The sequence below is a fragment of the Colius striatus genome, chromosome 5 (genome assembly GCF_028858725.1).
Source record: "Colius striatus isolate bColStr4 chromosome 5, bColStr4.1.hap1, whole genome shotgun sequence".
NCBI classification, from domain to species: domain Eukaryota; kingdom Metazoa; phylum Chordata; class Aves; order Coliiformes; family Coliidae; genus Colius; species Colius striatus.
This window is the reverse complement of record NC_084763.1, coordinates 49,882,435-49,909,316: the sequence shown is the minus strand read 5'-3', so window position 1 is coordinate 49,909,316 and position 26,882 is coordinate 49,882,435. Positions and strand designations below refer to the sequence as shown.

General features: G+C 37.2%; 1 protein-coding gene across 2 annotated transcripts in view; it reads right to left on the bottom strand.

The window, feature by feature from the left end:
* Positions 1-26,882, bottom strand: part of MPP7 (MAGUK p55 scaffold protein 7) — a 154,267-nt gene that overhangs the window by 97,496 nt on the left and 29,889 nt on the right. For both annotated transcript variants that reach the window (XM_061996951.1, XM_061996952.1), the window contains exons 3-4: positions 13,446-13,612; positions 54-172 (exon numbers count right to left, since the gene is read on the bottom strand). In XM_061996951.1, coding sequence (XP_061852935.1) covers positions 54-172; positions 13,446-13,482 — 156 coding nt within the window. In that variant the 5' untranslated portion in view covers positions 13,483-13,612. The remainder of the gene's footprint in view (positions 1-53; positions 173-13,445; positions 13,613-26,882) is intronic.

Sequence of the window (26,882 nt, the reverse complement as noted above, 5' to 3'; positions counted from 1 at the left end):
AATATTTTTCCATATGCTCTTCTCAAAGAGAATCTGACTTAAATGTGGTTTACCTTCACCAGTGAATGAAGGCTTTTTTCACCAAACATATCCCAGAGGAAGGTCAGGTCTTCCTGGCTGTCCACATGTGGCTGCAGCTGGGCTGGCAATGCAGCCAGCAGCTCGTACAGACCTATAAAATGAAAATAAAACACAAAGTGTAATCTAGGGGTGATCTCATTAATTTCACTTAACAGTTCTGTGTAATTGGCTGCCTGGAGCATGTCATTTTAACTGAATAGGGAGTCTAGAGTATCCAGCATAACATTAACGTGCAGAACTAAAAGGAACATTTAAAAGCAAAAATTACTAAGAACCAAGTATTAGCAGTGTACTTTTTACCTTGTCACAATTGTCAAGCTTCTACATCCGCATATATTTACATAAGGTTACGCAGAAAATTCATAAAGGTTTGGAAAGAAAAGACAAAACCAGAAAAAAAACATACATTCCTATGCTTAATCGTTATTCCATTTCCCTTGATGTTAGCCAAAGAGTGAAATGAGTCATGAATAGGAAAAACTTCCTTAAAAGAACAGAAACTGGATAGGGTGGTCCACTTAAAAAAAGGTTCGTGGTTTCTCTAAATATTTCTTGCTAATATATTGCTTAATATTTTTTTTAATCCCATGTTCAGGAGGAATCCACAGGAAGACAAAAGGAACGGCCCTGGTTTGCAAGATTAAACCTGGAAAAACAAAACCTACGCAGTTTTCCTAGATAAACACACACACACACACATCTTTAATTTGCAGGTATGTGAGATTCTCTGTAGGGTTAAAGCAATTGCTGTTCCAGTTATATGTGGCACACCTCAGCAGCGGTCTCCGAGGGGCAGACAGTAGCACACTGTTCCACAGTAGCATACAGCATAAAATATCCATCATGCACACAGGCCATCAAGCTGCTCTCCAAGAAATGTAGCAACAGTGTTTGCAGCAGCCCTCTTTAGGGAGGCAACCTGGCAAAAGTTGATATCAATTCATAGCACATGTTTAATTTTCCAGTGGGATTACTTGGGGTAAAAAGGACAAAATGCCTTTTTCTCCTGTCTGCTGTCTACAAAAACACCAATAGTCTCCTGGGATCCAAAATACACGGTCCTGTTATTATTTTTAGTCTGAGTAAGTGCTGGTGTTCATCACAAGGACAGATTTAAAAGAGATTCTACTGGTGGAGGACATTGTTGTAAGTTACAGGTTACCCATCATTATTATGCCCATTATCTCCCTAAAACTTATGATTCAGAATATTTATTAGTAAACATAAATTTACAACCTTTCCAGGCACTACAAATCCTTTTTAAAAATTACATACAGCACCTTTGGGATTGGATTAACATTTTTGTCCTTTTACAGTAAAATATTCTGGAAAAAAAAAGTTCCTTCCAGATACATTCTTTCTGTGGTCCAAGTGTTTTTGTGGTTCACATTCATTTCTCTTTGAATCTTGCTTTTATTTAAATCTCCTCTTGTTTATGCTTCATAAATACTGCAAAAAGAGGATACAACTCAAGGCACTATACTTTTGCATGGACAGAGAAAGAATACTGAGCCTTTCCTCGTGAGATACAGTCAGCCAGTGATTGAGCTGACAGAGAACAGAGGTTTGAATGGGAGTCTTGGCTCCAACTTTCCAGATGGACTATTAGACCTTCAGCACTTAGCAAAAATGGTATTTTTATCACCCAGTGTATGCTTCAAGAACATTTTCATTTAGAAAAATTAAAAACAGCTTTACACTCAGGCTTGTATTTCTGCACACAGCCACTTCTGTTACTGAAAATACATTTACCTCAATCATCATAATCTGAATGTTGTTAGAAAACAGGATACAAAGTTCAATGTAAGCTTACACTGCAGCATAACTGCTTAGGAACAATTCACTTGTGCTATTCAGAAGAAAGAAAATATTAGCTTCAGCCACTCCTTTCAAATAAGAGACGTAAAACAGAGCAAGCTTGCTTTGCCTTGATCCATCAGATCTACATAAATTTTACATATAGGCAACTATAAAACTATTCTGTCCCTGTAACTTACTGCTCAAAGCTTTGATAATTAAATCCCCAGTGAAAACAGAATTATAGTTCATGTTTCCTGATGGATTAACTATTACAGTAGTGACACAAGGCGAGACTGAATCTGCCCATGAGACTTAGGTTTTATGCACAGAACTCCCGGAGAAAAATCCTGCCTGCCAGCACTCCAGGACTAACGTGGCAGGTGCTTAAACACATTGAGGTTTCCAAATCCAGCTCAGAAGAGTCTGTGGGTGTTACTTATTCATACAGCCCTGAAACGAGGGGAAACGAGTGTCCATATCCCTCATGCACAACACTCTAGCCCTGTGCAAGTATCCTTGCAAAGTGGAGAAAATGAGACAGGTGCTGACTGATTTTATCCAATATCATGGCTCTGTTTCCAATTCTACTCTGCTTTGGCACTACAGTCCAGCATTTATAGCTTTCAGCCAGAAGGAAATCTGAATGCTGCAGAACACCATGCTCCCACTGCTCAGGCTCCTCTTTAAACTTGGGCACTATGTAGCAGGAATAAAGAACTCAGTCAAGGAGTCAAATAAAAAAAAAATCAGGCATCAGGAGGTATTTAGTTGAGGAGAACAGAAGACAAAGACCTAGAACATGCCTGAAGTTCCATTTATGTAATTCCAGATCATCTGACTCAACTACAGTTTTTTTCCAAACAGAAGGTAATGGCAGCAGAAGGTGCTAGCACCCGTAAAGGTTTGCCTTTACTGAGTCTCATTTTCTCTTATTCCTTTTTGTGGGGGCCAGTACCACAGAATCAAAAATTTTCAGATGGGCATTTAGATGTTTATAGAGGAAGAACAGTTCATGGATCTTCTACATACACTTCCCTCCAACTAAAACACTGCATTTTATTTATGTCTCAGTTACACACAGTCTGTTGTTCTTATCCATTGCAGTGTGAATAAACAAATTGTGGCTGGCATATGACTTTACTAGCAAACGGTATTTAAAAGAAAGGGGTTTTGTGATAAGGACAAGGACAAAGTAACTTGGAAACAAGTAATGCAGCTGAAACCACTACATTGGCAAGTACACTTTAGTCTAATTTAAATTATTATATCTGACAATGTGTCACATTCATCCTTCCAGTACTTGAAGGGCTGTAGCTCAAATCCCTGCAGTCCTGTAAGATGTCACTCTACAGAGATGCTGTCACGCAGCAACAGAAGTCATCCAAACTCAACAGCAATGACCGCTTCATCCCAACCTCAAACCTCCTGCACAACTTGTAACTAGTATCTCAGGTGGTTCTGCAAGCCAGAGCCAAAGGCCATGGAAATAAATGCAAGTTCTTTACTGCTTTTAGTACTGACAAAGATGTTTATGCCAGGTATTTTTTTTCACCCTTTCAGTAGCAATTACAAAGACTGTGTGCTGCTATACTGAACACTTCTGATCACTACTAAAAACAAAAAGTAACTCTCAAAAAGGTAATACTATACTCCCTAGATTCAGATGAACTGTTTCATAATTAAAAACGTAGGTTCATAGCTGAAGCCCCAAAATGATATGTAGTATCTCAGCACCTCAGAGCTGAATGCTACTGTTGTAATCACATGGCTGCCTCAGTTGTGCTCTTGATCTCAATTTGATGTCTTAAAGTCCTACATCCTTGAGTAATGTAACAAGTATGGACTTCCTATGAAAAAAAGTATTTTGCATCTATTTTTTGAAAGATGTATGCAATTATAACTAAAAAACTACACACACGAAACTACACACAATACTACACAAACTGACTGCACACACTAAGAAAAGCTTTTTAAAAAAGTATCTAGAAATTGTGGTAAAAAAAAAAACCCAATCATGAAAAGCCAAAATCTTGGGTTTTTAATGCCAGATGTTGGCAACCTTGTAAAGTCTGGCAAAAAGAAAAGGAAAAAAAAAAACCCTTTCTTCATATAATGTTACTATTCTGCTCAGGTTCTTTTATTTGCTTTAGTCTAGTTTGACTAAATTTAACCAGCTTTTGTATTTACAAGGAATCATATGACCACTGGGATTTTCTAGTAACAAAATACTTCAGGTGTCAAAATCTGGTAAACAGGACTTACACAAGCAAAGCTCATTTACTTTGATTTTTAAAAGCATATCATTTATTCAAAGGTCCCAGGAGACCTGAGCATAAAGAAAATAACTAAAAAATGTGCTTAAGCATGGAGATGTGATAGTATTTTGCAATTATAAGGGGGGAAGTAAGTCTGCTCAGTCCTATAATTTGAGAGGGAAAATAAAACCCCAAAACAGATCACAATATAAACATCCCTGGACATTCCCCAAATCATTGAAATCAAGGAGAGCCCTTTCCAGATTGGACAAGGTCACATAATCCAACGGTAGTAATAGGAATCAATTCCAGATAAACAAGAGCTCCTACTGTTAATTACTAGTATGCTGCTATTTATATTCATTTCATATCAACTGGGTACAGTATCTAACACTTACCTGAAGTAAAAGCCTATAGCACGGAAATACAAATCAAAGGAGAAAGCATTGCACGTAGGAATACTATAAAACTCTTACAAGAGTGGAAGAGGGAGAGGTTTGTTTCAAGGTGGTTATATAGAATATTCAATCTAATTACCTGACGCAATAATAAAGAAATTTAAAAGCAAAAAATAAATACTAGACATAGAATACACTTTTATGAAATTTAGTTAAGTGATACAGAGTATCAAAAACCAATGAATAGATAATCTTGCCTACGGAACTAGTTCATACAAAGTATATGCATGCAAATAATCCAAATACACATACATCATCTAAAATTTACAACAGCTTGTCACAGACAGAGAAAATACTCTGAAGCTTCTGGACTTGTTGCAATAGCAAGTGAGATAAAATGGCTGCAGAAAAAGGCTTGTAGCATTCTGCCAGCTCGGACTAAGGAAACAAATTCAAGGGAAAATCCAGCTATGTTTCAAAACTCTGCACCATCCCTGTTTAAAAAAGATAATAGGTATGTTTCAGTTTCTAATTTTATCACACTTAAGCAGTTTCTGTCTTCACAGTATCTTCAGCTTTTCCTAAGCTTAATTAATACAATTTAGTTTTGTTTGATCTAAAGAACAGAGTGTATAACAATGGAAATTTTTAAATGTGTACGTTAAATTTGCACATGCAATAAAACCTAAGACTAAACATCAATTGAAAGCTTTTAAATCAGAAACAACGAGACATCAAAAATTTTTCCAGTTGTAGAAAATTGCTTCCCTTGTAGTGTTATATTCTATAGAAGAGTGCTTGTTCCTAGGAGGAGGATAAATGGCTAAGCAATTGATGAAAATGTTCCCGTACTGAACCACTCACACTGCAGATTCCAGATGCTCTACATTCTTGACATCAGAATGGAAAAATTTACTGTTAGTCTAGAGAAATTTAATATCATCATTCTTGTCATATCCTTCATAGCTTCATTATTAGGACAGGTCTGTGGAAGCTATAAACTACTGCTAAATGATAAAAAATCTGGTGTCTGTGTTCCATCATTCTTGCATATTACAAGAAAACACTAACTTTGTTTTGGTTAGCATAAGGAAAAAAATGGAGACAAATGGATGTGCATTTGCTTTCATATGTTAATTAGTTTCCTGAATTAGCATTCCAAACAATGATGCCAGACTTCAAATCAAAAATTTTTACAGTAACTGAGGGATAATAAACACTAAAGAACATATATCTAAGCCCAGAACAACACTGTAAAATTTTATTGTATTCATAAAATGGGACACACGAACCTTTAAATTTTCCACTTTGTCAAAGGTAAAATAATCAGCACCATTTGCTGCCATTTATAACAAGCTGACATTTTTTCACATTTGAACTGTACTTTACAGTGTTATAAAGGCACAGACAACACTTGACTTACACAAAAGCAAACAGCATTGCAGCAGAAACGCTCACTCTGACATCTTTGCTGCTGCACAATACAAGCAGTCATTAACATCAAATATTGAAAATGATTTCAGTCTGAAGTTTCAGATCAGCATCTATGCACATGTTCAAATAAAAACATACACAGTACACCTATGTATTGGGATAGATATTCTGTACCATGCTATCAGACTCCACTTGTAAAAAGACCACTATGTGCTCAATTTTATATGCTACAAATAGTTCTATTTTATGTTCTCTTAAGTAATTCCACCAAATATATGGGCTTCCTGACACTGCAAAAAGGTAAAGACTAACAATTTTTCTTTGCAGAACCAGAGCGATTAACTCATTCCACACATACTGGTTTTTCATTTTGCAGTTTATTGTTTTTACAAAAAACAGATTAATCTCATTTTCAAAGGTACAGAACATCAAGTAGCTAGATAATCATGACATGCAATTGATTGGCATCTTTGAAAAAATATCTAGTTTTATCTATTTGCTAATTCACAAAGAAAATAAAATGGCAGAGCAATAGAAATGTCAACGTTCTATTTTTTTCCTAATGAAAACAAGAATTTTGCCGTTAGTGTACTGAAAGAACAAGATTACATACTCACTAAGGGCAATACAGTCTTTTAACTTAAAAGTTGTACCTAATTTTTATTCCTCCAAGCTACAGTAATTTGTTAACCCACCTTAAAACAACGTTATGACAGAAAACGTTGAAAGCAAGCAATCATTTAAGCCCACCACTTTTAAAAGTATTATTTCCTTCAAAATGGAAAAGTCTTTAGTTTTGGAACTTGGCTCCAGGAGCTAAAGAATCTGCAGTTGTTTGAAACAGTTATTGGTCTTCTAGGATTTGTCTCAACATGTGCATTTCAGATTTAGCATACCACATACCGTTATGTTCTGATGCGAGTTAAATAGTTGATCCCTATTTGCAGTCATACAGGGCAAGACTGTTGCTGCAGACTTCTTGCTTGTACAGCTCATCAAAGCTGCTTCAAAATCGAAACCCGTCAAGACGTAGTTACTAGACGCTGCGTCAACAAGGATACTTTGAAAGTTCATAAAATATACTTTCATGAGTATTGAAAAGCTCTCCTATTATCTGCAAGAGTAACACACGCATAAAACTGATTTAGAGTGACCTATCAGGCACAAATACAGAAGCAGCTTATGGAAAGCTCAGGCAAAGATCTGATGTTTGCAATTTTTTTGGAAGCTCTTGGCTCCTCCAATGAAGCCTGCATACTACACCTTGAATAACCTTGACTAATTGACAAGCCACCAGCTTGGTGAGTCTTTAGGACTGCCATCTAGATCTTCATCAGCGCTAGAGGTGGAGATAGCAAGTAACTGGCAGGCAGTCAGGAAAAACCTCATTCCAGCACTAGGATGTCACTGGGTACGCTCACCATGTTTAACTCTTTAGTCACAGTTTGCAAGGTTAAAAGACTTGACACTAGGGTGAGGTGGCAGGAATGCTAAATGTGGCATCTTACATCTGCAAAAGGAAGACATGGTATCTCATTAAGAGACTGAATAGAGACTCCTAACAACAGAAGTCTAGACTATGTTCTACTCGGCTGTGCCTAAAGCTGCTGGAAACACCATTTGATTACCATTGCATCTCAACCTTTCATACTGTGGCATGAGAGAAAAAAAAGTCCTACAATCCTAGGCAGTACTGATGCCCAAAAACATGTCTATATTATTTCAGTGTTTTGATTCACTTGTTATGCCATTATATCAGTCATATATGCATACAGACACATAAACTGGATATACAAGTATATAGAGGTATATAGGAACACATAAAACTTTAAAGAGTCAAGTAAATTATCATCTTATCTTGAAAGTAAGTTTAGAAAATTGAACTACCTCACAGTTTATCCCTGAGATTAATACGCTGCAGAGGGTTTTTCATTTTTCTTAAAACCAATGTGTTATTTTAAAAGCAAAATAATATCTGAACCCCTGTTCTACAACAGGCAACCAACAGTGAGCAGCGATGCTTCTCACTATCTCTTGGTAGTACTAAACTTCCTTCAGAAAAGGAAGTTTAATAAAACAACTTTAGTTTTATTAAATAAATCAGTCAATACATGACACGATGTTGGGCCAAGAAGTCTTTTATCTCCACGCAGTCCATACGAACCTGGATGCTGGCACAGTTAGTGGGATAGCATGGCAGTCTGCTCTCAGCAAAAGACACCTGGCATCATTAGGAACTGTCAATCATTTGTGTAATTACAGCTTTTGGTCCAACAAATATAGCTATACATTTAAGTCTCTGGTTAGAAACAATATAGGCTGGCATCCTTTCAAATTTACCACAAAACTACACATTGCATACCAAAAAGAAAGAAAAAGTTGCAGCTGCCAGACCATTTGAATTTAAATTTGTGGCCAAGAACTGTAACAGTTTTAAAGAATTTACCATCAGTAAATATAATTGCACACATTTTCTGATTCCACACTGCTGAATCAGTCTGGCATAAAATATTAACCCAAAACAGATCAGTTTAGAGAAATCTCATTCCACTTTGAACAAGTTTTCCAGCAGTCACCATAAATATGCTGATACCAAAATAAATGCCCTTTCCAACACCAGCAAGTTATGGTTTTTAATATTAAACCTGATAGCGATTAAAGCTAACCATATGTCTCATACTTTCCCAGTCTTTCATATTAACAGTAGCCTACAAGCCATTTAACGCCTCTGGTAGATGGAGATGGGGAGAATTCAAAAGTGCATGGTAAAATATTGACTCTACTCATTAACTCAGCATAAAAATTTTGCCTCAGCTAGAGTATCAGTTCTCATGAAAATCTAGCCATGTCTATATATTTCAGCGTGGTGACAAATTCAAGAAGCCTTGAAATCATGATGTGGCCAAAGGCATTTCAAGCAACGCTGTGAAGCAGGAGAGCAAAGACTGTCCTTCTGCTCCGTTTCCACTGTGGCACATCATCAAGGAAGCAGAGGCAGCTTGAAGAAAGATTCAAATGCCCTGCAATCTTTTGCCCTGGAAGACTTCAATGGAATAGTTACTCCCAGAAATCTTTCCTTCATCACTCTAAGTTCCTTTTCTCTTCACCTGGTAACAATGAGTCCAGATCTTCGGTCACTATTTTATGTTATTGCATTTTTAAAAACAGGCTGTAAAAAAAAATCAAACTCTCTGACTTCTATCTCATTCCTCATTCCAAAAACTGGTTTTAAAGACTAAAAAATGTTAGCCATTTCAGCTTAATTTGTCCTTCTTTCCCTACAGATATTTTTGATGCCCCACTCTTTGCTTAAGGTAACTATTGAGCTTTTTCTTTGTGTTATTAATGTCTTTTTTTCTCTACACCTTTTTATCCTTTTCATTACCAAGCATTCTCAGAAAAGATCATGTTGAAACTGGCAAGTTGATTAAAATGTATTAGTAGCAAACAACATAACATTCTACCAAAATATTTCTACCAGTATTTAGTACATCTACATCAGCAGCATGCAGCTTCAGAGGTCGAGATAATTCTTCAAGAAGCACAGAACACAATACTAAAAATGAACTTTGGAAAAACACCCAACATTTAGAAGAAATACAAAATGAAGATAGGTAATTATTACCAAACACTGACGAAAACACCAAACCCAGGAATATTTTAAAGGTCAGGTGATCTTATAATTTGGTTAGTAATAAATGTGTTGGCTTTTGTAAATTTTAAAAATAACATATATTCCATTTTACAGGCTTGTAATACTGAAAATACTCCACTATCTGGCACAGTATTAGTTCCTATATGTCCTCAAGAAGAAACTAATGTAAGGCCTGCAGATTTTTTCTTTCTATAATTTACAATATTCAAATTCAAGAGCCACTTCTGACTTTCATTACGATTAAATAATCTCATACAGTTTTACTTGGTGGTGAAACTCGGTCCACAAATGTGATTTTCCCGTTGACAATACATGACTCAAAAAACACAAAGTCTGCTTTGCACATTCATGCACGAGTTTTTAAGGACAAACAGAAAAGCATTTTTCAACTCATCGGCTGAACAAGCTCAATACAAGGTTGAGAGGAAAGAAATCTGTAACAATTTTACGATGTTTTTCACACTAAAACAACACTTAAAGCATAATGATGTCATCTTGGCTCCACCAAAGTTAGCAACAAAGCTGCCATCAACTACTGCGAAGCCAGGACTGCAAACTTAAATTTTCCCAAATATATCAGATAAACAGTGAATGCAAGATCTAGCACACTTGCTTTACCTGCAGAAGTGCAAGTCTTCTTGCTCAGTTTTCAAACTCTATTTGATGGGCTTGTGCACAAAGTTGAAGCAGATTTTCACAAGACAGAAAATATTTAAAGCTTCAGATGCAATCACTGGCAGGAGCTCATTCTTCTGTTCAAGATGACTGCTTAAAGATAACTGTGTCCTGACACTGACAGGACTATAAATCTTGGGGGAGAAGCAGAATCATGTACTTTTAAATTAATATTATTGCATAAAAATAGGGTTTGGATATTGTTAATGGAGTGAGCCTCCTGCTTCTGCAGGGAGGTTGGACTAGATGATCTCTAAATGTCCCTTCCAACCCCTACCGTTCTAACGTCAACAGGAAGAGAAACTCATGCTTCTCTATCTTAAAGTCAAGAAGTCAGATCAGACTGGTAAGGTGTAAGATTAATTTCCAAGTAATTTGCAAAAGTTTTAGGCAAAAGACTGCAAATATTGTAACCAAGCTTTTGATTTATCATAGTTTCAAGTCTGTTAAATGCCTCTCAACTGTGATTTGAGAGGCATGGTCTGTGTTCAAAAGTATATACAGGTGGTTTTAAAAAAGCATGTATAAGCATACGAAGGAAGCAGTTGCAAGGACATGGTGACATCCCTAATAAAGTTTGTTGACAAAGTACAAGCAATGTAAAAGTAACACAAGTAGGTCAACGATCAGACACAAGTTTAGTCCGATCAAATGTGGTCCATCACGAGCACTATTCTGCTTCTGACAGGGATCTGATGCCTAAGACTCTATTCAACTAAGAAAAAAAAATCTTCAGTGTTTGCATACTAGTGTTCAAGTTTCCAATAGTCCATGACTTGGCAATTTTCCACTATTCACAGATGAAGGGTTTCTATTTACTAGTTCTCAATGAATTCTTTCACTCATTTTTATATCTAGGTTTGCTTTTACTTCACCAGGGTATAACAGACCAAAATAAGCTAGGTTGGGCTTTTGTTCGAATATGTTATTAAAACAGTCTTGGCAGATAGACTAAATGAAGATGTGTCCCTATCCTAAAGGTGCTTTTTTATTAGGTCCTCAGTAAGGGACTTGCTAACTCCACAACATCCCAGGATAGTCCTCTCATGGACTAGAGCAGCTGCAATCCATCACACATTGCAACCCTGGTTTATGCAGGCAAGGCAAGAGGAAAACTGGTCTACCCATCAAGGAACAATGGAGGTAAGAAAATCCACTTTTTTGTCTGTTTTCTTTTTTTTATCTAAGAGTGAGAGTAACAGCAGAAAAATAGAGCTCTGACTAGAATCCACTTGCATTATAACCAGCACAGAATGCACAGTTTGATAATAATTCAAAAAATAATTAAGTACCTGTTGCATCTAGAGAAAATATCGTAAAGAAAGTGGAAGAAAATAAATATTTTCCCTCCAAATGCACATTTTTTTATTTAAAGAAACAATTTACAACTTTCAGCAGAAAACAAATTGGATTTAACAAGCATTATTATTTAACACCAAGGTATTAATGGTCCATATTGTATTTTACTATAGATTTCCTGGAAGAATGGAGAGAGTTGAGCTCTATCACACACCACAATTATTAAAGGTGTATTTGGAGCATCACATGCACTAAATAGCACAGTAAAACATGTTTGTAGAGACATTTTAACAAACACAATTTTAAAATCAGGATTTCCTCACATACACACTCCTTGGAACCCTTTTCTTTCCATATGTCCATGACTATTGTTTTTCAACATTCAACAATAAAACAAGCAAAATTGTCAGCATCGGGCACCAGTCATCACACATACCCCTGCTGTTCATTTCAACATGTTCTTGAGAGTTCTGAAATGTCAAGTAAAAATAAAAGCCAAGTTTTTTTGGTTGTTTTTTTTTTGTAAAAAAAAGGTGGGTTTTGAAAGCACACAAAAGGTTGTATCATAAAGAAAGCAAAGATCCAGGGTGGAAAATCAGCCTAGAGCAGACCCTGACAAATCTTCCAAAATTCAGCTTTAGCATACTAAACAACTTCAACTGCACTTATTTCCATGGGAGAAAGGAAAGAAATGAAAGATATGCAGAGGTAGGGTTTGGCAAGAAGATTATAGAATCATAGAATCCCTCAAATACAGGAAAAGGGAGACCAGAAAAGTAAATAAAAACAAATGCAACCCTTCCTCCCCATGGTAATAAACACGCACACACACACACACACACACTCCCTGTACATCCAACTCTAAAGATTAAACATTTCATCTAAGAAATGTTAACATGGACCTGAGGTGTGTTAAAGAAAAGAATAACAATTTAAAAAAAAAAAAATCACAGCACTGTAGTCTGTTTAAAATAAGAATTAAATGGTGTTCCTTATATACATCTTTTTTTGGGTTTCTGACTTGAAATCTCCCTCTTCCTTTTCACATTTCTGTTGTGACTTCTTGTGCATAAAACTATGTGATTTTGAGTAACAAAGCAGGGATTTCTGTACTGCAGCCTCGGTCAGATCACCTATTTACCAAACATCCTCAAACAAAAAATGTAACTTCGGTTGTCCCTAAAGCTGGGCAAAAATATTGGCAGATAGAGAGAATGTATGTAAAACAGCACGATGAGTGTCAGCCTTTGAATATAGTCTAATACTGGCAACAAAGAAGGTGATAACTATGCAAAAGCTACATAACTCCACTGCCTGTAGACAGTGATAGGAACTGGACTCTGACATGGAAGGCAAGAGAAGGAAGAGAACTTGAGATAGTATTTTTCTTCTCCTAATTTGTAAAAGAAGTGTCAAAACTAAATAGTCTGTGTTCAGAAATAGCTCCACTGATAACTGTAACTCACAGAGGGGATAGTCTAGACTGCTGCAAATATTAAGGCATGTATGATATCATCTCTTTTTTTCCTCCTACTTTTTTTAAAGTTGACATTGTAGGAACCACGCTCAGAGGCAAACCCGAATTCTTCAGATCCATTTATAATTTGGGGTTGTTCTTTTCTGAGAGGTTAGGGATGGATGGGAAGATGATAGTGTGACTTTGATTTTACCTATGGTGTTTCATATATCTGAATTAACTTCAGGGAGAAGAAGTTTTGTTTCAAGCTTTAAATTAAGCATCTGTTGAGACTATAATTAATTATCTTATTTAATGATTTCTTATAATACAGACCGTAGACTTAACAAATAAGACCTGGAGGAAACGTGCAGTCCTCCTTGGCTTGGTACCTGTGTCGCTTCCAGATCCAGTTGATAACGCTGGCATGATTTAGCCTGCAGAGTATCAGGCAGGAACGTCAGACTAGCGCTCCGCGGCCAGAAGGCAGAAGTTAATTTCAGTTTAACTGCTTGCAGCCAAGTTGTCTACAAAGATTTATGCTATCTCCCAGTTTCTCCTAGAAAGAACAGAAACAGAATTTCACAATTAAGAACATTGTTAAATCGTAAATTACTGCAGCTAACCAAATCAAATCATTATCACAAAATAAGCTTTTAAGACTCTCAAAACTAAGTGTAGTGAATCTATTTATGACTGTTAAGATATTTTTCCCAGGTGAAACAAGGTTTGTTTTCTTCAGCCTAGCCTACAATCTCATTCAATTGTAAAAACAATTTAACACTTTTTTCCCCATGTAAATTATGCTCTCTAACCCCACTGTGTCAGGTATTTTAGAAATAAAGTCTAGGGTTAATTTATTAAAACAATGAAAAATTTAAGCCACTCAAATATTGCTTCTACTTATCCCAGAGAAAAAAAAAAATGCTTACTAGCATGGTAATTTATTCAGTGTTTCTACTTAACCTCTTTTTGATTGTTTTCAGCTCACTTCAGAACTGACATGCAATTTTTATTTGTAATCTGGAAAATTTAATCTAAATTTTAGCTGAAGCTCTAAAAAGCAGATCTGGGGCAAAGACTGCTCTAAGGCAAATAGTTTTTATTTCTGGAGCTGATGGAGCCATTATCATGCAGACCATCTAAGGAATTTCTCTGTCATTCACTACTACAAAGTTAGTACTTTTTAAAGACAATTTTTAAGAATTGCACAGGCCTACTGGTACTAAATTTGAGGTATTTCTTTTAACCAGTTCTTGTGGAAGATTCAGAGGAAATGAATCAATTTCAAATACAAGTGACCGTATTTAAATTCAAGTACGTTAAAATATGAAACTAGAACACAAAGTTATGAAAAGAAATCCAGAGTTAAGACTGGAAATGTTTACGAATAGAAAGAAGGGCAGGAGCTGACGGGTTTGCAGGGAGAAAGAAGGCAGAGGGAGAAGTAGAAGCTAACAAAAACAAGGGTTTTCTCCAGATTTCACTGAACAAAAAGATCCTTGAAGAAAGCAAGCAGCATAGTTCTGCTTCAGCATAAGAAAATAAACAAACAGAAGAGTATTTTGCTGCTGCTTTTGCTGGTTTGTTTTTTGTTAGGTTCGTTGGGGTTTTTTTTTTAAACACATTCATATTAATCAGAATGACTTTTGAAGTCATCTTGGCTCTGAAAGTGCATATTTTGGAAACATTTGTACTTGGCAACAGTCTTGTGGAAGAGTAATATACAGGTGCTGTAAACACTGTATGCTGTTCAAAATTTTGTTTTCCACCAAAAACAAAAAAATCCCCACATTGCTAAAAGTATTGTAACACATTAAGGGCCATACACAAGCTTTTCTTTAGTAAGTTTTAAATCCATTATTACACAGAAGCTAGTTGTTAACTCATTCCTAGGCATAAGCTTATAGTTTAAATAGTCTGGAAACTTTTTTAACTTCTCTTTTTCCAAACCCCCTCCCCTTAAGTGTTTAGGCGAAGAAAGGTTTTGCGTGTCAGCTTTCAAACTCCAGTGATTGTGACTGACTTCTAAAAAACAAGAGAGAGAAGAGAAGAGAAGAGAAGAGAAGAGAAGAGAAGAGAAGAGAAGAGAAGAGAAGAGAAGAGAAGAGAAGAGAAGAGAAGAGAAGAGAAGAGAAGAGAAGAGAAGAGAAGAGAAGAGAAGAGAAGAGAAGAGAAGAGAAGAGAAGAGAAGAGGAGAAGAGAAGAGCCATTGATAACTTCTTTGATGAAAAGGATTGAATAAAACTTAAAAACCTGGACCAAATAAAACTTAAAAACCTATCTGTCGGATTGTTTTAATGTTTTGAAGTGTTTTTTAGTTATAAAAGTTTGTGGTGAAGACAAAGTAAATTTTCACTGAAAACGCATCAGCTTCCAAAGAAATATTTTGACATTCATCAAATCAGTACGAAGTCCATTAACGTGAAATTTAAAACAGAGACGACCAAGTCCAGTATTTCAGAGTGAAAGCTCATCTTATAATGACAAAGTTGTAAAGCATATATATGGAAAGCTCGCCAGGGTGCAGCTTAAAAGAAGAGAAATAATAAAAATAAAAGTCATCATAGCCAAGGACATGCTGTACCAATTAAGAGAGAACACATTCACTTTGCATTAATTCTGCTTGTTTTCTCTTTAATGCATACAAGCACCATAAAGGAGAAGTCATGTTCTGATCTCATTTAGTCCCCTGCGTGAGCACAACACTACAGCCACATGAACGATGGGGGCACTTTTAGTTTTCACACGTGTAAGAAAGTGGTTAAACAAAATTGTTTAGTATTAATAGCACATCTCTGACTTATTTGCAGCTTAAGGGACTTTGATCTATTAACAAAAACCCACCAAATATGCAAGGCATTCTCATTATGGGCGTACTACTATTATTCATCAGAAACTCAGGTTCCTTAAAGAAAATTGACTGTGAAATGTGAAAGGTCTTGTTGATCTACATACATGTCATGTATTTAAACTTTATCGGTTTCTTCACTTTTCTTTATTTCACAGTAAATCATTCAATATATAAAAAAAAAATCAAGCTCCTTTTTATTTCAGAAACTTATATATGGCATAAAGTTATTCCCCCCAGATCCTAAATATATATTAATGAAAAATAAATGACCTGATGAAATCCTTACCAGTAAAATGCTTAATATTTTGCTGGAATGGAATGGGGACTTTTTTTTCCCCCTAACTTGCAAATTAAGCCACATTTTTGCAGTGATGATGTTATTTTCTTTGGCTCACTTTATTTAAAACGCTTTGGAAGGGTTTGGGTTTGGGTTGGGTTTTTTTTGCCGGAGACCAGCCATAGGCATCGCTGACTGCTGTATGGAATCGATTTGCTGCAACACAGAAATACCAGCTGTTACAGTATGTCCTGAGAGGGATTACCGAATATTCTTAAATTGAAGTTCAATCCATCTTTCCATAAAAATTAGAAGCCAACGCCAGGAACGCAACAGCAGTATCAAGTGCACCTGAGGCATTTACAATACCCAGCAGGATTGTTACAATCGGCCTTTAAAAAGGGCTTATTTTGGAGATTTCATTATTCCAGTTGTACCTTGCTTCTATTTATCGCACCGTATCGGGTTCTGCTGGCACCCGGCTGCGGAAGGAGCGCGGGCCGGGCCGTGCCGTGCCGCGCCTGACACCTAGCGGCGGCGGGGACAGCGCGCCGAGCCGGGCCGAGCCGAGCCGAGCCGGGCCGGGCCGGGCCTGACACCTAGCGGCGGCGGGGGCACCGCGCCGAGCCGGGCCGAGCCAAGCCGAGCCGGGCCGGGCCGGGCCTGACACCTAGCGGCGGCGGGGGCAGCGCGCCGAGCCGGGCCGAGCCAAGCCGAGCCGGGTCGGGCCGGGCCTGACACCTAGCGGCGGCGGGGACAGCGCACCGAGCCGGGCCGAGCCGAGCCGAGCCGCGCCGGGCCTGACACCTAGCGGCGGCGGGGGCACCGCGCCGAGCCGAGCCGCGCCGGGCCTGACAGCAGCGCCGAGCAGCACCACCACTTCTGCTCCTAATTATTTAAATAAAGAGCAAACAATGCATTGATTTTTACATAGTAAATCATAAAGCTTTCATTATCTCCACCTGTATTTACATGCATAACAAAAGACATTTCTACTTCTAGGGCTTGCCAGTCAAACGATTTGATACTTTAAAAAACCATTAAGGGAGATGTCTGTAAAAGGAACAAAAAAGTTTCCCTGCCTTTCAACAACTCCGGCACACTACACAAGCACGTTCACCACGCCAGATGCAGTTCTAGCTAGCTTCACCGCCAAGTTCATTAAGGTGACATAACTTATGGGGTGCCAAATCCCCCGGTTATAAATAGCCAGGAGTGGGGCAACAGCCTCCTGGGAACAACTTCCAAAACTGCAAAATCCTAGAATTACAGCTTTCCATAGGAACTGTTTTTCTGCATATCTCGCAAACAAGAGAGGCTCTTTGCCTGAGGGTGAGGGAATAAATCTTGCTCCAAATCACCCATGTTAATGTAGGACTAGTAACGATGGACAGAGGCAATCAGGTAAAACAAGAGGGTGGGAGGCAGCTGAAGAGTGCCAAGATGAACAGTCTTTCATGTAACTTTAGCTTTAGTAACTTCTTTCTAGCATCCTCTATTGCTTTGAATGGAAGTGACTCCATTAATCATGTATACATTTTATTTTATTCAAGTGAATTTGATGAAGTAGGAAAACTAATTCGAATTTGTCTTTATGGCAAGCATCATGCATTTGGAAACGGCACATATGAAGCCTTGGTTCTGCCTTTGACTCCCTGTCCAAATCATAATAAACTGCATTTTATTTCTTTCAGAAATAAGGTTATTTTACAAGTTACTTAATTTTTTCGCTACTTTAGTGGATATAAATTTATTTTCTTCATATTTAAAAAGCAGGCTGAAGACTTTTGACTGATTTAAAACAGGTAAAAACATAAAAAGGATGAACCTAGCTGGATGGTACAAATTGGGAGGCAGGGAACACAAAAACAGGTTGTTTGATACAAGAAACAATCTGTTTTTCTAAAGGATGATACAGTTTGAAGACTGTAACTTTGATTTCCAGAACTAAACCAGCATGCCTGCTGATGGTATTTGAACTACTAGATGGACATTTCATGTGGAGACAGGAAATTTGACAGCCATTCATCATGGGGTCTCAAGTAATTCAATGACTAGGGACATGTATACAAGCCTCCAAAACCTAGTCAGCACAGGAAATTGCTGAAGGAGGTTTTCTAGACTGGGAGAAGTAAATCTCTTTTGGTAGGCAAAATCTGAATTGAAGATGGTGGTCTACTCTTTTACAAGTTGTAAAGTAATGAGATCTATTGAATCCTTAAGCTCTTCTGAGGAAGTTTCCACCTCCTCAATCACAGGGTCTATGACAGGCTACTGGAACCTGCCTGCAGCTCCTGACAGACCTCCAAAGCTGGTCAGCTGCCCTTACAGATGGTACATGAGTGTTGTCAACAGGTACCTTAAAGAAATCTTAAACTGGAATTACTGCGTAGAGGGGACAGCGCACAAACATGATGGGACTTGAAAGGCACCAGAGAAGCAAGAAGCTACTTCTGACTCAGTCAGCTGTGGGTATAATGGAGACGAAGAGAGTGGCAAAAAAAAATCTGAGTATAGAGTCAAATAATAATAGTTTTTTTAAAGGAATATCTATGGCAACTATCCAATGTTATTAACTGCTACACTAGCAGAGAGAACATGGACTGTCCCAAATGGAAAAGCACAGCAGTTGCCTTCATTAACTTCCTCCTGGTCTTGTGAGCACATCAGTCCTCAGCTGTCAGAAGGATTTAAGACTTCTGCATAATATTTTTCTCTATAATGTTCTATCAGTGTTCTCCATTTTGTTTAGCTTACATAAATGTTTAGCTTACACCATGTGGATGTTAGACACAACCTCACTTTGTTAAAAGGCTTTTAGAATAATAGATGAGAATTTAGATGCTCTTAAGCATTCATTGAGCACACATAACCGCCTCACATTAAATGTATACATTTGTGAGGATAACTTCAACAAATACTGAGTTTGGAAAAATCATGCCTCTGAACTCGTATCTTGTAGTGTGCCTTGTACTTTCATGGCTCAAATTTAAGTGAAGTCCCAATGCATCAGAAAAGAGATCTCTCTGGTTTCCACTTACTGGAAAATTTTTACAGATGGAGAAAAAAGATAATGATCTAATGACAAAACCTACAGCTACTACTAAAAGGAGAGTATTAGAGAAGTAATGTGGTAAAAAACATTAAGACACTAGAAATGGATCCCCATTAGATTATTTCAGGGAGTGCTTAGGTCTTACTACAATGAGCAGTTTGAGCAACACCACAATGAAGCACAGCTGCTTTCTAGTGGCCTTCCTGACTGCTGTGTCTAGGCTACATGTTTGGGCCCTTATAACTTCATTCTCTCCCTCTCCAAGGATGAGCTCCCACTAGACTCTTCCCTCACTGGATCATGAACAGAAGATGCAGAACTCCAATCAGTATCTGACCACTCATTTACAAAAGCATGCCAGAAACTCATACATTAAGATCTTTTCTCTTCTGTCATATTTGACTGAATTTGTTCAAAGGGCTCAGAAGACAGGCAAGAGAGGCAAAATAGCACAGCATGAGGTTTACTTTCATTACAACTTCAGCAACAGACGGGTTTCTCCTCCTAAAGAGCTTAATTCTGTGTCAGCTGGAAAAATCTCACTTGTCTAGACACTCCAAGAGCAAAACTGAAATTGATACCCCAATTTTCTTCTTTCAGACTGTTTTACCCCATTATATTCCTTCACTCAGATGGATATCATAAAACAAAACTTGTTTGTCCAGATAGCACCTTTATCTGAACCCTCTCTAAATACAACTCTGAAGTACATTATTTCAACAAGTCAATCTAACACAGAACAAGAAAATAAATAAAATATTGAATATATAAAAATATTAAATATATTGTTGGTAACAGTTATTAATTTATTAATTAAATTCAATCTATTGTACATGACAACTTTTAAACAGACCCTTGCTGCCTTAAAACACAGTCAAGCTAAAAGTGAAATATATTCAATAAGCCGCGATGTTGCAACAGTGGCAAGACTGTTTGCAACTTGCACCTTCCCTGTCTTTAACACAAAAATCCCCACATGAGGTCTGTAAAAACTCAGATTTTAAATGCCAATGTTGGAATCAAGCACATTCCTCTAAATGCATGAAAACATTCCTTTAAATACATACACTAGAGCTACTAGTTTAATTTAAAACAGCATCACTGTAGTTGATGTCAGATACCCTTAGACAGATCCAATTTTCTGCAAATAAAATGTATCAACTGACAGAATAATATTAGTTTAATAAACTAGCTTAATAAAGCTATTCATTAAGATGTGACCTAAACTATGTCTCAGATCAAAGGTTGCTCTTTTGGTTTGAATTACTGGCTTGGGTATACTTTTAACACTTTTTCCCTAGCTGCAAACCATTCCTTTTCTTGGAAAATACCTGTCAGCAGGTACCACAGTCTCTCCATTAATTACCTGCACAAACAGTTTTGTTCTGGCATGGTTTCTTGACAGTCTGTTTGAAAGATTTAAGTTACTACCTTACCAGCCTCCCCAAATACTGAAAAAAAAATGACAACTTCAACATTTGAAAAAGTTCAACAAAACCTGCTGCAATGAGTCATCTGATAGCCTCCGCACTCTCCCTAACAGATAATTACACACACTCTGCACCAAAGTGCTCTGCAACTCCAATTTTAGAAGTACACTCATTTAACAGTATTATAATATAGTTCGATCCCACATCTATAAAAGCTGATAGAAAATCTGGTAGAAATAAAACCAGGATTAAGGCCACACAATAAAGTAATAAATACTTGATTTGTTTACATAATTTAGCCAAGTATTTGTGTCAATAGCATAATTTACTTCAGAGTTCTGTGGCTCAACAAAACGTTCATGTACTAATTCTGAGGTCTGCTGAAGAGCCATGTCCAAAAATCATGCTCAGAAATATATAAATATCCAAATACTATTATTTCAAAGTTCGAAACATCTTCTACAATGTTAGAAAGTTGGTTTTCAGTCGCAAAGTCTTGTACACCTCTGGAGTCAAATATGGTGCAGATACTTCACCATGCTTCCATATTTTATTACATAAGTTTTGACCATCTCTTCTCCCAGATCAACTAATCTTCGGAACACATCTTTGTTCAGCATAACTTTTCATAATCCACTTCCATCAAAGTATGATGATATACTTTTCTTGATGGAGGAGATTGATAAAGAGATGAATAAATGAACAGTTAAAGAGTATGTATTATTTTCTCCAAGAGCAAAGGCAGAATAAACCTCACTTTAACAGATTATTTTTTTAATCAAAATACCTCTCACTACAGTAACTTTAGTTTATTCAGTTTCAGATTGCTTTCTTGACTGTGATGTTTTAAATTTTAATATGAGCAATCTGAAAAGTGTATGCCTTCACCTTGATTTTTGAAAAAGTTTTGGGTTTACTAAGTGGTAATTTATTAGTTGTATCTTGAGTGCAAGTAACAGAAAACTTCCTTATGTGCACAGTAAAAACGAAGTGCCTCACACGGACTGAGAGCTAGTCAGAGGAAGTATGTGTGGTTGATTTCAAAGTTTACAAGCTTTACAAGCCTAATTCCTCTGGGATGCTTTATTTGTAGAAGAAAACAAAAGTGAACAGCTAGACAATGACACATTCCAGAGCATCTGCACTGCTGGTACACCAAGCACACCAAACACTCCTTGCAGTCTTCTGTTCCTCCTTGGAAGGTCCCTGTTGCCATTCTTCACCCTTAAATTCTACAATTTCATCTAATTCTCCAATGGCACCACAAGCTGTCCTCCTGCTTTATACCCTTCCTCTCTTCTTCTTTGGTAAGCTCTGGGAGCACCATTGTATTCAACCCACTGTAATTTGTCACCCAAAACACACTTCCTTCCACTTTTATTTTCACTACCTTCTTTTTATCTACTTCCCTCTGCCTAGGAGTGAAGCTCTCCCGCCTCAGACCTTGCTGTCCTACTTCCACCCTGCAGTTTCTTGCTTCGTATCTGTCCACCCATCTGTGTGGGTGACACTGCTATATATTCATTATTCTTCTCATGAATTTATGACCCTCCACAGACAAGATTTGCTTTTACACCTCTATTTACAAACATCCCCACCTCCTGACACTTGTCTTTTACCTCCCTTACAGTTTTTGCTTTCACCTGTCTCCATTCTCACTCCTGTCCCCAAGTCTGCTGCAGCCCTCATGACTCTATTTTTCACATAGTGCCAAACGTACATTCACCTTCCAAATCTATTCTTGACCAGCAAGTCCTTGCTTTACTCCTCTCTAAACATCTTCTTTAAGGCTCTTCCCTTTGTTCTAAAACATGGATTAGCCAAGTTCACACAAGCAATAAACCTGTTTATGACACAAGTTTATGACCCAAGCAGCTGCAGATACGAACAGATCAGATGTGGAGATTTCTCCCTCTGCAACTCTGTGCTGTCTTCAGCTCAGAATCAGCCTCAGAGTAGGACTTTCTCATGTTCTAAGTCACATATAATCAATGCTCAGAAACATCTAGAATACTCTCTAAAAAACTTTGGAACCAATCATATATACAGTTTCCAAAGTTAAACATTATCATTCAAAAGAGATACAGTTAGAGTTCATCTTTACTGCAACACTTTAAGCTTGATTTACTTTATAAGTAACCCTGCACATTTCAGTAATGTACAAATTTAATGAATTGTAAATTCTGTTTTGGCAACCTATATAGCCTAAGTTATATTCCCACTGCAATCAGAGTGCCACCCTCTGAGAATCAAGTTCTATTTTCCAGTTAAATTTAATTCAAATCTGAGATACTGACGGATAAAGAAGAGTCAGATTCAAGGCAAAGGAGAAACCACATGTCAAGTTCACACTGCAATGAAGACAAGCTCTCAGATTGCACTTCCTTGGCAAAAAAAAAAATATCTCATATTAAATCTTTATGAATAAAATCCTTTAAAATGATAAAAGGTCAATAAACACAAATGGTAACAGAACTTATCTTGGCAGTGTTACCTACATGAAGAATTTTTTGTTTTTCTTGCTCAGCTCACAGCTTAATACATTACTTTATGTCTTAATGTATACCAGGAAAACGCAGGATATGCAAAGAGTCCAAGTTAATGTTGCTGTTGGAAATGTAATGTTTGCATTTCCTGGATTTTGCAATTTTAACTAGGTGAACAATGCTGCATTGATTCTACTTTGGCATTTGCTACAAGTACCAAAGTATTTTTTCTTATTTTGTCTGAGACTGTATAGATCAGAGCTAAGCAGTTCTATAGTGAACCTTTGATATTTTTTGTTATTCATAGTGACCTCATCAAGTAGTTTATTTGGTAACAACAAAGGTGATGCTACACAAACCAGTAAGCATATCTGCTCTAGAAAATGTAGCTAAACAAAAAAGTAATTGTTTTTTTAATCTGATGCTTTGGAAAATAAAATATTGTGAATAAAGAAATCTTGTTGAAGGAATGGAAAAATATTCTACAATTAAAATGTTTCTTTTATATGGTGTCATTGAAGAGTCCCTAACAGTACTGGAGAAGTTAAAATAGGATTATGTACTGTCATGTATAGGTAAATGTCATACAGTCCCTTATGCTCCTATGAGAGGGTGTAACAAGAGGCAGTTCAATCTTCCCTCTGAATTCAAAAGCTAAAATATCCACAAAAAAACACCAATAGATGGCAGGTAACTGAATTTAGCAAAGTGCAGGTACTTGAGGAACCACATACATTGTACAAAAAATATAGTCACTGCGAAGTACTTGGTCTCTTCATAGAATGGTACGGGCTGGAAGGGACCTTTAGAGATCATCTGGTTCAACTCCCCTGCAGAATCAGGTCCACCTAGATCAGGTCATATAGGAACGTGTCCAGGTGGGTCTTGAAGACCTCCAAGGAAGGAGCCTCCACACCCTCCCTGGGCAGCCTGTGCCAGGGCTCCCTCACCTCAAGAGTGAAAGAGTTTTTTCTTATGTTTAAATGGAACTTTTTGTGTTCCAGCTTCATCTCATTACCCCTTGTCCTGTTGCTAGATACAACAGAAAAAAAGAGATGTCCTAACCTCCTGACATTCACCATTTATAAACTTGTAAACATTAACAATATTTATATTAACAATAACAGCCTTTCCTCATAAGGAAGATGCTTGAGTCCCCTGATCATCTTGGTGGCCCAGTGCTCCAGCAGTTCCCTGTCCCTCTTGAGCTGGGGAGCCCAAAACTGGACACAGAACTCCAGATGACCTGCATCATCTTGCATTCTCAGAATTAAGAAATCAACTTTGTTTTGTTTTGTTTTTAACAGCTAAGGTAAAAGATCTGTCCCTAGTGGCATCTTTTCCAGTGAGGTTCCTACTCTTGGGAATGATTTCACATGAAAGACTCAGGTGCTGCCCTACCAAATTTAAGCATCTACAGAACCAGATGATTTCTCTGAGGACTTACATTGTTGAAGAGGCTATGAAAGGAGAATGACTGAATAAACACAAACAGCAAGGAAGCCTACTCTTTCCACACTCCCTAGATGGATGGGAGAAGGGTAAAAGGGTCACAAATATATACATCAACTGTAAAGCCCTTTCAGTCTTTTTTAAAACTCCACTTCTCCTTTCTAAATAAACAATGATTTATAGGGCTTTGTACCAAGTGATCATCAAGGACTCAGATTACAACTAACAGTTGTGAAAAGCTCAGGTGGGCATTAAATGAAGAGATCATATTGGAATTGTAACTTTCCCCTATATTAACAGTGCTGTCATGACCACACCGGCAACACCATGCTGACAGAGAGGACATCTGCTGTCTATGCTGGTACGGAGCAAGGCTACAGAAACAGATATTGCACTCAGAGCAGAATCCAAACTCACATCGGAGGGACGAACCAAATTTTACCACGACTAAAAGGTATAGAACAACATTTCTGCGGTTAAATATTCAAATAAGATATTTTTTCACGTGATTAACTGAGAACGTTCCCATAAACTTTCAATTTGAAGCACTCTGAGCCAGAAGAGGGAGCTCCTGCACTTCTCAAATAAATCAACATGGATTTCACTTGTCTTTGGGAGTAAGAGAGCAGCTCTGCTCATCTAATGCCACACACAGGTCTGCAGCTAATTGCTTAAAGAGCAAATATACAGGAAGACTTTATATGAAAGTAAAAGATATAAAATGCTCTAATTATACATGACTGATATAGTTTTTTTTAAAAACGGTTTAAATTAGCTTTATTTCCCCTCCTCGTAAAAGTGATCATTTTCACAGTACATAAACATCAAAATGACATAATTGTCTGCAGACCATTTAATAAGAGAAATTACATGAGCTATCAACAATGACACAGTGAGTATGAAAACCCAACGAATTCCCTAACAGTGAAAGGATGCTCCTCTTATTTTTCTTTAAGTTGAACGCAAATCTTGTCTAGAATTACAAGAAATGAGGAACTGGAAAGTTAGGAAACTGGAGAAGAGCCAGGCAAAACAAACATTTACATTTCATCAATTCATCAGTCATGCAAATATTTGCATTTTGTTGTATTCTATCAATCTTTTTATCAAGGTGGGGTTTTTTAAATGTATAACAATCCTGAACGGTAATAATAAAGCACTTATTTTTCTGCTTTTCTAATTGAGATAAATTACAAATATTTCAAAGATCTTGTGGTCTGGTTCGTTGCTATAAAGACAATATTTACCCAAAATAAGAGTAGACAAAAAAAGTCCAAGGGGACAAAACACAAGTTTTCATAGCACGCTTCATTAGAACACTTCCTTTATACCAGATTCATCACCGTGACACCACTTACATTTTCTAGGTTGAGGGAAAATTCATGCAATAAAATGGATTGGATATTTAAAAGATCTCATTACGGTGAATTTCTAAGTCATAGCTCTTGAAAGTACAAACACACAGTGAATTGCCTGGTTTACAACTGAACTAAGAACACACCTTAATCCTGGTGATAATTTTTGTTTCTCTTTCAGTGAAAATGTCCGAGACTATGCCAGTTCTTACTTTTATCTGTAACAGTCTAGTAAAGAATGTTCAAGGCAGTTATTCCCATTGGTAGAAGTCAAATCTGTGTAAAGTTCTCACTAGAAAGCATATGTCAGTCTGAAGAGCAAAGATGTCTAAGATGTATGACACAATTTGTGCTGAATATAGGAAATTTCGTATTTCTACCTTCCAGTGGTCTGAGTTCCAGTTAAGCACTCCAGTTTCCCACTTCACATACCCTTCTGTTATTTGAATCAAGATTCTCAACCTTCCAGGTTCCCAGGTTAGTGCTTTGGACTAGCCATTTTCCCCAAGGTAAAAGTGGCAACTTTAAGGGTTTCTTCCCCAAGTAAATGAAGCAAATTTCTTCCGCTTCGTACTAAGATGACTCTGTTAGCATTTCCTACACAACTCTCAGCTTAATCAGTAAAACTTAGCATCATCATATTCCAGCACCCAATTAGCCATCTGGTCTATGCAACTTCTAATTTGGTGATCCTAAAATTCTTGAACTAATGCTCTGCGCTCTAAAACAGAATTGACATAAAGCAGAATCTCGTCAGCAATAACAAAGCCAGTCTAACTGCCATAGTCTGTTCTAGAAACTCTGGAAATTTGGCCTCAAGATAGAGATAAAACGTTGCTCAGAATTTTCCTAGTGCATTTGCTATGACCTTCAACTTGGGTGGTGAAGGAGAGGAAGAAAAGCCACAAAGATAAAAAGCA